Raw genomic sequence first — 15,063 nt, forward strand, 5'->3', positions numbered from 1 at the left:
ATAATGCTTAATGAAAAGTTCTACAACACATTTTTGGTGTAAAATCAAATTGAATATCATGCCAATCCTCAGAGGCCCTGGCAGTACATCCTTTGCCCATTAGGAAAAAGTATTCAGTGTTCCTTAAATTGTGTTTGTAGCCCAGCTTCATTTTTCAAAATGAGGTATAATAATTGTTGCCTCAATAGCTGTCATACTATAAATTAAACTAAATTCAATGGAACCAAGCATTTATTAAGCCTATTATTTTCAAAGTATTGCGTCAAGGATTGTAAAAAATAATAAGGGAAAGTAAATGAAAAGAAAAATATGAATAATAATTTCTCCTTGCCAGCGCTTAACTTTGTATAGAATAACTTTGCATTTGTTTAATAACTTTAGTGTTTTAGTTTGTTTAATGACTTTAGAAGCATGAGGACCTAGTGTTTTACTTCCTCTGAGGCTAGTCACTGTGCACAGGGTTTTTAGATTAGATAACTTTGTTCAGGTTTCTTTAATAGGGTTTTACTATTTCCCATATTCTAGTCCCCTAGTTTGGGTTTTAATACCTTCTACTTGGAAGCAGGCCTCCTAATCATTACCAGTTTTATACCTTTCTACTTATCCTAAGAAATATGAGGGTCACCTCTAGCTAGGCCATTCTTCATTGCCTTTTGAGTCATATCCAGAATGCTCAGAGTGAAAACCCATGTTTGGACTCCAGTGTACTGACCTTTAGTCTCATTTTATGCTACTCTCCAGCTTTTTCCAAGAGTCCTGTGCTCCAGACACATGAGACTTCTATAATTCCAGAATATGCCTTGGCCTTCTTTGCCTGTCCTCAGTCTGCTCCCTCCGCCTGGTGTAGCTTCAATCCAGTCTCCTTCAAGGTGGTCTAGGAAGCCCATTCTGATATCCTCTATATGTTGTAGACCTTTTCATTAAGCTTCATTACATCACCTTAATCAGGAAATTAAAGTGAAGCTGAACTGTTGTCTTTGCTTGTCTCCAAGGCTTCTTGGAAAAGAGAAGGTAAACTACTGTCTTTCGTCATGCCCAGAGTCCTTCACATATCTATTAGATCATTGATGACATTCTACATTTTCCACACTAGTGGACATATTTTATCCCTTAATGTTCTAGATCAGCCCGTAATTGGGCTTTAGAAAAAAAGTCTCCAAAATTATGAACTAAATGTTGTGTGTAAAGTCATGTGTGTTTTTTGGGAAACCGTCCACAGCTTTTATGGGAGTCTCCAAAAGACATGTGGGGAGTAAGCTGAGGAAACACAGAACTAAATGATAAGCAGATTGAAGATACAGACTACATTTTGCTCATATTCGAGTCCTTCACACTTCCTTGCACAATGCCTAGTTCAAACTGGAGTGATCAGTCATGCCTATTGAATGGAGTATAGCACCTGCAGCTACCATGCATAATCCCTAGAGGCTTTTCTCCGTGCTTCAGAATACTAAGAAAGCTCCATGATCACTGAGCATGAATTTTCACTTTACCTCTTATTCTTTACACACTATCACTGGCACAGATGGCCAGAACCCTAGATGTCAGAGGCCACATTCTGAAAAGAAAGTGCATCCACAGGGCTGGCAACTATGAGCAACTGTCTTTAACTTTTTCTTTATAACCTTTGATGGGCACACCTGGCCTACCATGAAAATAGTTAGAGGACATAGGAGCATTGGAAACAATGAGCAAGTAGCAACTGGCTGAGAAGTGTTACTTTCTCTGTACTCATTCAGTACCATTTCAATACACAGTTAATTGTGCATTGAGAGGAGATAATGGGCTAGGTAGTAGAAAATGCATTTCATTCACCAATTCAGATAATATTGACAGCACAGCTTCCTAGCACACAGAACATTTTTTGGGGAAGTGGGGCAAGCATTTGGCTGGTGTTGTTATTAGTAGTAGCAGCAACAGGCATTGTAGTCTACAAAGCTTGCTTCATTGTACCAGTGGTTTTTTATTTTTATTATGTCAAGTCTTGACAGGTATTTTAGGACAGCAATTCTGTATACTGTGACACCTGGCTGATTTTGGAAGTTAGAAGTTGCACTCTTATATGATTTTATCTGGTGTTCATCCAAAGAAAGCTACTCTTGTGCAATGCTCTCCTCATCTGGAATAAATAGAACTAACTTTATAATGATGTATAAGGAGATAACACAGAATTCCTAGCCCAATACCATGAAGGGTATTACAATATGTATTAGATACATGTGATTTTTTTTTAGCCACCACAATTGAATAACTTTTCTTTCCTTCAGAAAACAACAGATGGCTCAGGGAACTAATAGGTTAGTATTAGTTTATGAAAAACCATACAGCAAAGTTTTAGAGTGCATCTACTGTTTGATATTCACAAAATCCAGATCTACTATAAAGAGAGCACATTCATTACATTCTGAACTTGAGCTCATCCTATTACTAAATTTGTACACCAAGGAATACAACTATCTAGGATAACCTAAATTAATGAGATGATCTCATGCTGCATTTTTCTTTTTTTGTGCTGTTTCAGTTAAATTTTTCTTTTAAATGCACTTGATAATTTCAAGAATCAGCACTATGATTGACAGGCCTCTAAATGTTCCTTTAGATGCAATGTTGAAAAGGGGACTTTAAAAAGCAAAGAAATAGACACACTTTCATTGTCTATTTCAGACTTTCAGCTTATTTGCTATTGTTTAATATTTAGAAGATGGTCAAGTAAATCATACAGATCATGCCAAGCAGAGATTTTGGAAAGGGCCTGACAATACAAATAATTGAAAAAAAAAGTACAAAAAAAATTAAATAAAGGGTGCGTTTAGGCCAAATAAAAGCTAGATAAGTTATTAAATAGCTGTTTCTAGAATGGAAACAGTATACCATATGTAGATTGGGTTTCTTATGATTAGCTACAAGCTCCTCAGGGAGAAAAGCTTTGAGTCTGAATCAGTCCCATGTCTCTCAGGGTGCTCAGCAGCTCAGCAAGAAGTCTTTAGAAAGTCATTACTTACTTTATGAACACATCTGCAGATAAGCATGGATTTAATATATGCTGTGGGGGGGAATATAAGCAGCCATTAAGACACAAGTCTCACTGTCCTGGACTATGTTCCTCAGAGCGCTCACTCCTACCTAAATGGTTGTGTTATTTGCAAGAATGAAAGCTTCATGAGGGTTAGGTTTTGTTGTCTTGTTTCGTTCATTATTTCTGATACAGAATATATACAGAACACTGGCATATAGAGGGTTAATTTGGTGAATGATTTCAAAAAATGTTTTCCCAATGGAAAAGCTTTTATTTTACAACCTAAGTCACTGATGGTTAAGAATTTTTTTTTAAAGGATCACCAGTATCATTTAGTCATGTTCTTGGTTTTTCAGAGATCCTTTTCCATATCACAGAACTGAGTCTGTGTAGTGGCCATCGCTGGAAAGAAAATCTGATAGGACAGCATTTCCAGGATTTTAAAAGATTGACAGATACAGAGTTTTTGTTTGGTGTGATGAAAAATTGTGGAAATTGATGATGGTGATGTTTGGATAAAACTGTGGGAGTATTTAATGAAACTAAATAGTACCCTTAAATTGGTTTAAACAGCAAATTTTATATGTTTTGAAGCAAAGTTTTGAAAAGCATTGAACAACTTTAGATGGAAAAATAGATGATTATGTTAAAATAACCGTGAAGTGGAGCCAGTGCCACTATACATTATGCTTCACATAATGAATTATACATTTTTTGGAAAGTTATTTGGCCTGGATATATTAGCTGTTGCTTTTTAGGTAGTGAAGTAGTTTGTTTTCTGGATATTTGCATTTTTTAGAGTTTAATGTATTCATCCTTCCCCATCTTCTGTAAGGGTAAATATGTATCATGGTTTAGAATGATTTCCTCAAGTTTCACTGAAATGCTGAAGTGCCTCCAACAACTCAGGAAAAGAAAATTTCAGTCTGCCTCTAGAACCTTCCACCCTGTGAAACTCACAAATCCACGGGGCTTACTCTGAAGGGGGTTTCTCCACATGAACTTCCAGTCATAGATTTAATAGGTAGGCTTCCTAGAGCTACTGCTGTTTCCTCACAAACATGGGAATGAAGTATAAATTTTTGAAAGCATTCATGGTGAGAAAAGTCAAAGTTACGAAACTTAAGATTTTTCTAAGATGAGGAGGGATGAATACATTAAACAAAAAATGTAAATATCCAGAAAATGAGGGCATCTGGGTAAATCTAGAAGATACTAACAAATATTTTTCATTTCTGCAACATAACACTAGTGACAACACACTAAGTAGGCTGGCAGTGGTATTTTACTCATTTAAATTAATAGATATGAACCATATACTGTCTTTGATATCACCAACTTGTTCAAAAGCTTCTTCCCAAATGGTCTCAAAAGGTCCATTCATTTGCTTAGTAAGTATCTATTGAACACTTAAGTGTCAGATACTACAGATCACAAGTATACCCGACACACACTGATCTTTCCCTTACCCTATATTTAAATTAGAGAAGATATAATAAATATAACAATTAAGTGAATTATATAGCATATAGTATATTAGAATTTAATAAGTACTTTAGACAAAAGAAAGACAAGCCATAGAGCAAGAGGAATGAACTGAGTTCTCATTTTTTTGGCTCTGGGAAAATTTGCTTCCAAAGGCCTTTTCTTTTTTGTTAGTAGAATTCAGGTCCTTGTGGTTGTAGGACTGAAGTCCTCATTTCCTTGCTGGCTGTCAGCTGTGCATCTTCCAATGTCTAGAGATTGAGCATGTGGCTCCCTGTATCTTCAAGCCAGCTGGTCTTTCAAACCCCTGGCTTTCTCTTCTGCTGATAGCCTAAGAAAATTCTCTGCTATTAAAGAGGTCATATGATGAGCTCAGGCCCACCCAGATAATCTCTCTATTTGATGATCAACTGTGAAATATAACAAACTTTATTAAATTCACAGTCCTGGTTGATTTTGCACAGGATTGCCCAGGAGGTAGGAAATCTTGGGGTTATTTCAGACTGTAGTCAACATCAGCTGGGAATATAGCTCCGTGGCAGAGCACTTGCTTAGACTGTAATTGAGGTAAAGGCGTTTTTTGGCCAGGTATTTACCATCAGCACAGAAAGAGGTAGAGGAACTTCAGAGGTATGTAAAATGTATAACTGATGAGACTTCATGATTGATTCCACTTGAGGTGGGAGAAGATGATTACTAGATCTATCATTTGGGCAACGTGATGGGTCTCAGTATCATTAACAGAGGGAGCAAGTGCTCTTTTAAAGGATTGTTTGAACCAATCTTCCACTGTTCTATTGTCATCTTCAAACTCTCTTTTTCTCTCATTTTCAACAGGTGAGAATAATATATTAGAAATGCAAATTTCAGGATTGCTGAAAATCGTACTAAAATAAGCATGCACTTACTCGAAGTTTGTATAGGAGAATGCTCCACTGTTCACTCACTCTCTCACCACTGCCTCCTGGTCTAGAATAGGGTGTGGCGTGCAGTCAGTGAGCGCCTCCATTTGTTGAGTGAATAAGAAATGAATGATTGCTAAAACAAACAATGAATGTTAACGAGACTCAGTGAAAAGTGATTCAAGGTGACATCAAGAATGGCTTTCAAGTAGAATGATGGGTGGATTTGGTTGGAGAGGCCACTCTCCCCTGAGAGTCTTTTGTTTTCTCTTGGTGTGCTCCACAGTCCCGAGATCCTGGAAGCCAGGCTGTGAGAGAACGTCCTCTAGGGGTCCCTTCATCATTCTGCTGACTGGCTCTGGGCCAGGTGTGCAAGCTCCCAGGAACAGGGCTTGGCAGACCACAAGAGAAAGATCACTGAAGCCTTGATACTTGTTAGATAGGCTCAGGGAAGCTTGGCAGGCATTCCGCTGCATGCACCTCTCTTTCCCAACTGACCAGGACATTTAAAGATGATGTTCTTTCCTAACTTGTGGAAGGAAAAGTGTTCAGTTGACACAACTTACAGGCATGATGCAGAAGCAGAAGAAAGGGAAAGGAGCATTAGTCTATTATATCCAGATCCCTCGTAATAAGACTGTAGGTGTTGGCTTAGTCCACACATTGTGCTGTGGCAGCAGCTTGAGCAGACAAGGCTTCCAACATTCTGTAAAACTAAAACTACTGCATCTTCAAGATCTTAAAAATAAACACAACTGAAGGGAAGAAGCAGCTTCAGTTAAATTTATATCACAATCACCAGGACTCTAAATGATGACTTCACTCTACCAGAGGTTTGCTCTGATAGAGGGGAAGAATTTTGCCACAGGTTCAGGGTGTCCAAAGAGGAGCAGTTTTTCCACTGTCATATTCCACGGGTATCATTAATGGGTTTGTTTATGCTTTGCTGCCGCCACTAACCTCCCCACAGGGAGATTTCGGAACACAGGATTCTAGTGCAATGCACTTTTCTTTAGTCTAAACAAGTGTCTAGAATGATTTAACATCAGGAATGAAAATTGTGGATCCAAACATTTGCAACAATACAGAGATAATTGTGCTCCAAGGATTAGCATCTGCCTGTCCCTAACTGTGAAGGTTTCTGCCATTATGTCCCTAACAGTGAAGATTCTTTTCCCCCTAACTCGAGTTAATGTTTTTTTTTTCTTTCAGCTCTGTTTTTATACTCAAAAGTTTCCACATATCATGATCTGCAAGAATAGAAAACCTATGTTGTCAAGTGGTCTGATAGATGGATCCTAAGATGGGCTTCTTCAATTCCTGACCCCATAGTTCTACATACCTTCTCCCAGCTGTTCAATTAAACACAAATACTGGTCCCCCTCATTGATTTTAGAATATGGAGATTTTCTGGGTAGGGCTGACATAAATGCACTATTTTAATAGCAAAACAGTTTCACCTGCTGGTCACAGAAGGAGAAATTGGCAAAACACACCTAACTTGTCTGGAAGAAGAAGCAAATATTAACCTTCTGAATGGCCCAAAGGAGGCCACATGGCAAGAAAGAAGCTCTAAGAACTGAATGTACTCCTCAGTTGACAGCCAGCAAAGAAAATGATTTCTGCCAACAGCCAGTGCACTTAGAAGCATTGAGCCCACATGAGAACCACAGGCCCAGGCAGCTCTTTGATTTAAGCCTAGTGATGCTGAGCCCAGAATCCAGCCACGTTGCATTAGATTTCTGACCCACAGAAGCTCTGAGATAATAAATGTTACACTGGCTGTTTTAAGATGCTAAATCTGTGATAATTGGCTATGCAACAATAAAAAATGGATAACAGGCAGCCTCAAATCCACCTATTTAATCATGAAGCTAGGAGGAAGAATATACTGGCATACTAGGTTGAAGAAAAATTAATGGGATATTAGTATTTGCTACTAAAAACATATCCCCAGAGTTCTACTGCATCAGACTACTCACCTGGCTGGTGAAGAATAAAACTACATAAGTATATTCATCCATTCATTCACAAAAGAATATTTATTCAGGACCTACTAGATATCTGACACTCAGATTAATTTTGCAGAGAAAAATTAATAGAGAAATATTTAGGAAAGCAGGTAACTGCATCCTTGGATTTGGAAACAGTCCTGAATGAAGTTTAGAGACATTAACATAGACAAAAACATAGGTTATAACTTAAATTATTTCAGGATGAAGCACATTTTTAATAAGTATTTGATTTACTAAAGAAAAGATATATTGAGACACTTTGAAACCCCACCTGCAAGTATAGACTGTTCGCCCTTGTCCCTTTAGAGAAAATTTTAATTGATATGACTGATGATATGGATAGGACTATAATGTGAGCAGGGGGGTGAGGGAAGCAGCATCCCCTTGCCGCTCTAGTTCTCTTTTCACTATTAAACAGGAGAGATTAGATAGTTCTGATTTATTTTTCTTGTTTCCTTTTGATGTTGCCTTTTGAAGCTACGTTTCATTGACTCCAAAGTAATTTCTGAAAAAAGGTCTGCTGACATTGCAGGATACCTGGATCATTAAGCATGTCAATGCTGACCAAAGAAATAAAGTTCTTGTAGGAAGCAGTTATTTGTTTAAAATAAAGGCCAAGATGTTGCCATTTTACACATGCGTATAAACCATTTATGGGTATTTATTTTTGTGGAAAGTGAACAAAAAAATCTGGAAGCTCTAGATAATGTTGTGAATTAGAATGGATTATTTGAACTATTTGTTTTTTGTATTCTCTATCCTGTCCTCTTTCTTATAGAATATAAAACAGCGGGCTGGGGATGTGGCTCAAGTGGTAGTGCGCTCGCCTGGCATGCGTGTGGCCTGGGTTCAATCCTCAGCACCACATACAAACAAAGATGTTATGTCCACCAAAAACTAACTAACTAACTAAATAAATATTTTTTAAAAAATAAAACAGCCAGCTTTGTGCCCCCTAATTTTCAGAGGCATTAATTCTTTTATTATAGAAGGGAGTTTGCTAGTTATGTCATGTGGAGGGAGGGCATAACAGGACATAAAAGAAAAATGATTAGGAGAAGTAGTGATTTGGAAAACCTTTCCTATGGAAAAATCTGGAAGGAATGGAAAGTCTTTTGCCTGAAAAAGACAAGGTGTTCTTGCAATTCTTCTATAACAGGGGTTGGTGAACTTTTTTGATGGACACAGAGACATAACCAAAGATACTATATAGCTATACAGGTAGGAGAAAAAGAACTTCCACACGTTTTTATGGATGAAATTAAATATATAATAATCGAGGACAAATTTTAAACATTGTTGGCCTACTAACGAGAAGGGTGAAATTCTTTCTCGGGAAGACATTTTATCTTGCTTAATTGGGATTAGATGTTAGTGTTCCCTTTCATCAAATCAGTGGCAAATATCTGTCTCTAAAATCAATTCTTAATTCATGGGATATACAGAAAGAGGTGATGGGCTGCATTTACTCCACAGGTCACAGTTCTCTGGCCTCTTGTTTGGAGGGAAACTGTAAATCTCAGTATCCATTAAGAACTGCATCAGAGAAAACGGCCTTTGAATTTAGACAAAAAAAAAAAAAAAAAAAGAGAGAGAGAGAGAGAGAGAGAGAAGAAATCTTCTAAAAACTTACCCACTTCATGCTGTATCCAGACAATATTTATTTTTCTAGGTGATGGTGACTTTACAATGTTAGTTTTTATGTTTTTTCTTCCATTGTGTAGGTTTTAAACTTAATTTTGTTAATATACAAAATAAATTTTGCCCAAGGTCTGCACCTAAAAATAAACTGTTAAAATCCATTGATTTCTGTGGAAAAAAATCTGATAAGGAGTTTCTAATATGGTCTGAATATTTGTGCCTTCCCCACTCTAACTTCGCGTTGAAATCTAATCCCTATTGTGGCAGGAGGTAGGGACTTTAGGGAGGTTGGCTAGGTTAGAGTGGATCCCTCATGCTTGGGATTAGAGCCCTATGGAAGAAACCCCAAAGAGCGGAACTGCCCCCATCCTGTGAGGACTCAGCAGGAAGGTGCTGTCATCAGAAAGTGAGCCCTCAGCAGGCACCAAATTGGGTAGTGTCTTGATGCTGGCAGAATTGTGATGCATTTCTGTTGTTTATAAATATCCAGTTGATGATATTTTTGTTATAGCAGCTCAAAATGACTAAGACAGTTTTTGATAAAGCAATCTGTTAGCCCCTAGAAGGAGCTTTTAGGGACAATCACCCATGCTTGCAAAAACCAAAAAAGCTGTGGCCACTTGAAATGATGGTAAGTGTGCCTTTAAATTTAATTTTTTGTTGTTGTTGTTGTTGTTTCAGAAAAGGCCTACCAGAGAAATTTATAAAGAGCCAGCCCAAATTACTAAGTCACCTGCCTCATCCCTTTCAGGTGAGCTAGAGTCAACTTTGATTATTATAATACTAAATTCTGTTCCCAGAGATGTTCTGGAACATGTAATGTATGATGAAGCATGACATTAAACCGAGGATGCTCAGGAATGTCCTGCCTCTACATGTGATGAGAGTCTGTCCTGCATGAATATGTATGAGTTTCCCTAATAAAAGCCCCATGCTTTGTTGGCTAAGGGAGAGACACTGCTTTTGGATGATCCCCAGTGCGCTCCAGACTTGCTGCAAGGCATGACCCTCTCTTCCCTCTTTCATCTCCTGGTTGTGCTTATCAGCTTTGCACTCACGAAGCAGCAAATCATTTGGTCACAGATGCAGTTATATATGTATTACCTAAAATTTTTATCTTATTTATTTTGATGCAAAGTAAAACTCTATTATGTGGTGCCATAATTGTTTTGAGTTAGGTTTGACAACAGACTAAAATTATCTTCCTCTAATACAGGAGAGTAAATTCAATGTTGACTAATGATGTCAAAGTAAATAAATAAAGAAAAGAAAAGAAAGAAAAATAAATCACTGCTTCTGATTATCTGTCTAGAAGGAAGTTTCCAACTTTGAGTAAGATGAGCCAAGACTAATTGTATTAGTATTCTGTAAGGAACTATGAATATCACAACTGTTATATTTATTGTCAGGAGGAAAACTCAGCAAACACATGTAATACTTGTATTTAACACTTCTGAAGAAGGTAGAAGCAATTTTAGAAAGAAGCTTAATTTTAGCAGAGCAATCAAATTATGCTTGTTTTTTAATGCCTGAGCCTCAATTTTGTCTAGTATCTTTTCCTAAAATGAATGGAGTTTATAAGGTACATTGTAAAGCAAATAAGACTCCCCCACTCCCCGGCTTAATATCTGCTCATTCTTTAAGATGCAGCCTAGATTTCCCTTAGGAAAGTCCTCCCAGCAGCCTCCATCTCTCACGTCGGAGCACTCCTTACCAGGGTGCCCAAACACCATGCACGTATTTCAATTGTGACACTTCTACATGGGCTTATAAATTTGTTTAAAAGTCAGTCTACCCAGCCAGGTGTGGGGGCATGTGCCTGTCATCCCAACTCAGGACGCTAAGGCAGGAGGGTTGAAAATTCAAGGCCAGCCTGGGCAACTTAGTGAGACCCTCTCTCAAAATTAAAAATGAAAAGGGATGCAGCTCAGTGGCAGAGCGCCCCTGGGTTCAATCCCCAGCACTGGAAAAAGAACAAAAACCAAACAAACAAAAAGTGCATCCATCCAGTTAGACTTGGAGCAACAGGAAGTCGGGGATGGCATCCTATTCACCATAGCACTCTCTCTGGTTCCTAACACAGTGCCAGACACATAGTAGGAGCTCATACATGCCTACTAAGCCAAGACATGAACAAATGGACAGGTGGGTCACTATTCACCCGCTATGCACCATCATCCTCTCTTCTTTACCACTGCTTTCCAAGAAGATCAGTGTGACAGAGACACAATTCTGAAAATAATGAGAAGAAGAAGAGATGTCCCAGAATGAGAAGAGACCTTTCTCGGAGAGCAGGAGCCATGGGGCAGTGCCTGAGGGTTGCTATGTCCGCCTGACAAAGGATGACAGTGTGTGTGCACTTTGCACTGTTGGCAGGAGGGCTGCAGCTCCCTGTGAGTGTCTTTCCTTCCCTGCTGTCCCCTCCTCTCCACCACCACCCCTCTGTTCCTCTTTCTCTCTTCTTCCCTCTCTCTCACTTCTTTTCTTCTTCCTCCTTACCATTTTGTAGGCTTTTTCCAAAGAAAGAAGCCTAAGGAAGGCTCTGTTGGGCTAAGCTTTAAAAGGGGAACAAAACCCCCTTCCCCATGCTCTCCCTGCCTCTCCAGTTTGGAGGGCCACTGTCATGTGACTAAGTAGCCAGAACTTGGGAGAATCCTATAACTTTTCATTCCTGAGAATGTCGAGATTCTTCCTCTGGTTCTAACGAGAGTGTTCCGTGTCGGGGGAAGGGCAGCTTTTCCTCTCTGGGAACATTTTCCTTGTCCCTTAACCCTGGAAAGGGTTTTTATTGACTCATCGATGCCCAGGACTACAAATACAGCCCGTTTTTTTTCCCATCTGCTGTAGCCCTTTTCTCACTGCTGCTGTGGGAGTGGCTTAGTATCCTGAGAGCAATCAAAAACGCATATTGATGTTCGACCATTGTTTTTTTTTTTTTTTTTTTTTCCTTCTATCCCAAACCCCAGGCTCAGCCAGTGGGACTGGAGAACAGGCTATAGCTGGGCACCTTAAAGAACAGATGCACACTGCCCACCCTCCTGTCACCATCAGCTGTATGCCTGGAAACCTGGCCCTGGGAAACACCTGCTGGAGATTCTGGCAGGGTAGAAATCTGCAGGTGGCTGGTCTTTGCATATGCCAAGGGTCCCATTCCCATGCCAGTTATTCAAGAATTGTCTGTATGTGCTCAGGAGAACATTATGGCTTTCACTGTGTAGAATTTGTCCAGTATTAATTAGAAAAAGAGACCATTATCAGTTTTTAAAAGCAGAGCCAGTTTTTCTTTCTTTCTTTTTTTAAAAATAAAATAATAAATTTATACACATGGAATAGGAAGCAATATTTTTTTCCAAGAGAAAATGGATATGGTGATGTGACAGAAGTGTTGACCCAGCAGGGAATGTAAACTGCTCAGTGTGGTCAGTGATCTGACTCATTTCCTATATTTTAAAATTTGGGAACAAGCTGAAGCGAGTTCCCTGGTTTCTTTAAGCAACTTCCCTTCTGTCATTGTTGTCTGATGTCAGTAAATGTAGTTAATACTCCAGTATAAAGGGCTGATCTTACAGCATCAGAACTAATCTTTGATGTTTTCCAGGAGCTTGTAAACATGTTCCAATACTTACAAAGGAAATACACATATCAGGAGGATTTAATAATGTTTGATATTTTATAAAGTTCATGAAAACCATTTTGAAGACATTGCATTTAGAATACCAAGGGTAGAGAAAAGACAAAAAAACCTTTGCCAGACTTAAACTAGTTCAAAGTTGGGATGATCCATACTTCCAGACGCTCATGAATTTCAATACTTTAGTAGGTAAAAGTAATTCAGACCTCAGAATTACTTAGGAACAGTCTTTGTACCATTTGTGTATCATTATAATCCTTTTATTGTTGTGTAAACACTTTTTTATCAATACTTGCAAGAAAGTCTGGTTTCAATAAGCTCAGTATACATGTAAACTATAGGATTCATAAAGGTAATTAGCCCAAACAACTGGCATACTTACAATTGCATTTCTTCTGAACAAATCTAAGCTTGCATGCTGTTCTGTAGGTGGAGAGTCGGATGCGATCCAGATCTTGAGCCCCTAGTGGGGGAGAAAGAGTACACATATAGTATGCCACGTGTGTGGAAAGGAATTATAATGTTTATAAATAAAGTAACTGCAGATATAATCATACACTTATTAATTTTGTTAGAATACAAATATTATTTTAAGACTTGAAAAGGTCTGTCTCGCAGTCCTCAAGTTCAAGGGGAAAAGGAGCCCCTGCATTCCATTCAACATTGGAACCTAGATTGTCAACCAAGTGCATGAACCGGGGAACACAACCTCTTCCCTGTTGTGTCTATCATTTCCAAGAACAATCTGCTCAAGCTGTGACTTAAATAGCTAGATGATATCAGACACTATCATAAAATAAATGCACTGCTATTGAAAACACTGCTATCAGGTGACTGAATGTGAGCACCTTCTCTGTGGATCCTTCAGCCAGTTGCTTTTAGAAGCCTCTGTTTTCTCACCTGAAAGTTGGGGATAATGAAACTAACAGTACTTATTTCACAGGATTGTTGTAAGAATGAATTAACAAATGCCTAGTATACTTAGAACACTGGCACAGTGTTTACGATTGGCCTAAGTGTTCACTATTATTACTAATATCTATTGCAATATTGGAGGAGGAGACTCCTTTCTAAAAATAACTTGTATTCTTTCTTACACCATGGCTTCCAAATCCTTCCTGGCAGAGGGAACATGCTCCCTATAGTGTTGAATGACTTTCTTATTCCACACTTTAACTCAAGAATCCAGCATGGTACCACATCTATCATCCCAGTGACTCCAGGAGTTTGAGGCAAGAGGATTGCAAGTTCCAGGCCAACCTCAGCAACTTAGTGGGGCCCTAAGCAACTTAGCCATACCCTGTCTCAATAAACAAACAAACAAGTAAAAAGAATTGGGGGTGTAGCTCAGTAGTAAAGTGCCCCTGAGTTCAACCCTGAGTCAAAAAAAAAAAAAAAAAAAAAAAAGAATACAGCATGGCTCTCCATGACCAGAACATCAGGTCCGAAAGCTCTGCTGAGAATCCATGACCTTGTGCAGGCTCTTTCCATCTTACCTACCCAAGAGTACATCTCCCCACTCTGCCACAGAATCTCTGCTAGGCTTGGGCCAGTCTCTCCACAAGCTACATCACAGCAAACTGAGCTCCTAGTGTTTCCTCTGCAGAGATTTGAGTGGGTTAATCTCTAGACTGTATTTAGAACATATTCGACTGTCAATAAATGTGTCTGCTTTGCTTTTAAGTTTTGGGCTCTCTTCCAGCCATATTCATGTTTCGTAATAGATATAAAGCATGTCGCTATATTTTGCATGTACTTAACTTTCTCTTCACCAGTGATACATCAGTAAAATGTGCCATGTGAATATTTCAAAATGTAATAGCGTACCAAGCCAATCAACTGCTATGGATGCAATTATATTAGGCCAATGAAGTGCTTTCTCAGTGAAACTCAGGATGAATTAGTGAATATCCTTCACTGACAGCATTCAGCCTTCCCTCAATTCAAACTGATCTCTTTAGATTCACTTAAAAATATTGTCAATAGTCCTATTACTTTGTGGTTTTTTGAGGAATATCATTAAACATTCATTCTTATGAAAGTATATTTCTTGAAAAACAGGCCCGTTAGTACTGAACATTTACAGGTACAAGAGTGGGAGCTACCCTGACTCAATCCAGAAATTCTCTGAAACATGTTCTCAGGAGATGGACATTTAGCCAACAGCCATCGATTATTTCTAATGATAGGAAAGATTATAATTTAGTAAAAATAAATAGATTTTTAAGCCAGTAATCCTTAATTCTGTCACCTCCTAGCTGTGTGAACTTCAGCAAATTTTTACTTGGCAATTCAGTTTCCTCAGGCATAAAGTGAAGATAACAATATGAACTTGAGCAGGTGGTAATAAATATCCAGTTTTGACCTCTGCAC

The 15,063-nt window shown here is 38.5% G+C and overlaps 1 protein-coding gene across 13 annotated transcripts in view; it reads right to left on the reverse strand.

The window, feature by feature from the left end:
• Positions 1-15,063, reverse strand: part of Dtna (dystrobrevin alpha) — a 349,876-nt gene that overhangs the window by 106,461 nt on the left and 228,352 nt on the right. For all 13 annotated transcript variants that reach the window (XM_076837170.2, XM_076837171.2, XM_076837178.2 and 10 more), the window contains exon 4: positions 13,073-13,153. In XM_076837170.2, the coding sequence (XP_076693285.1) occupies positions 13,073-13,153 (81 nt within the window). The remainder of the gene's footprint in view (positions 1-13,072; positions 13,154-15,063) is intronic.

This window comes from Callospermophilus lateralis, chromosome 17 (assembly GCF_048772815.1).
Source record: "Callospermophilus lateralis isolate mCalLat2 chromosome 17, mCalLat2.hap1, whole genome shotgun sequence".
Classification (NCBI taxonomy): Eukaryota; Metazoa; Chordata; class Mammalia; order Rodentia; family Sciuridae; genus Callospermophilus; species Callospermophilus lateralis.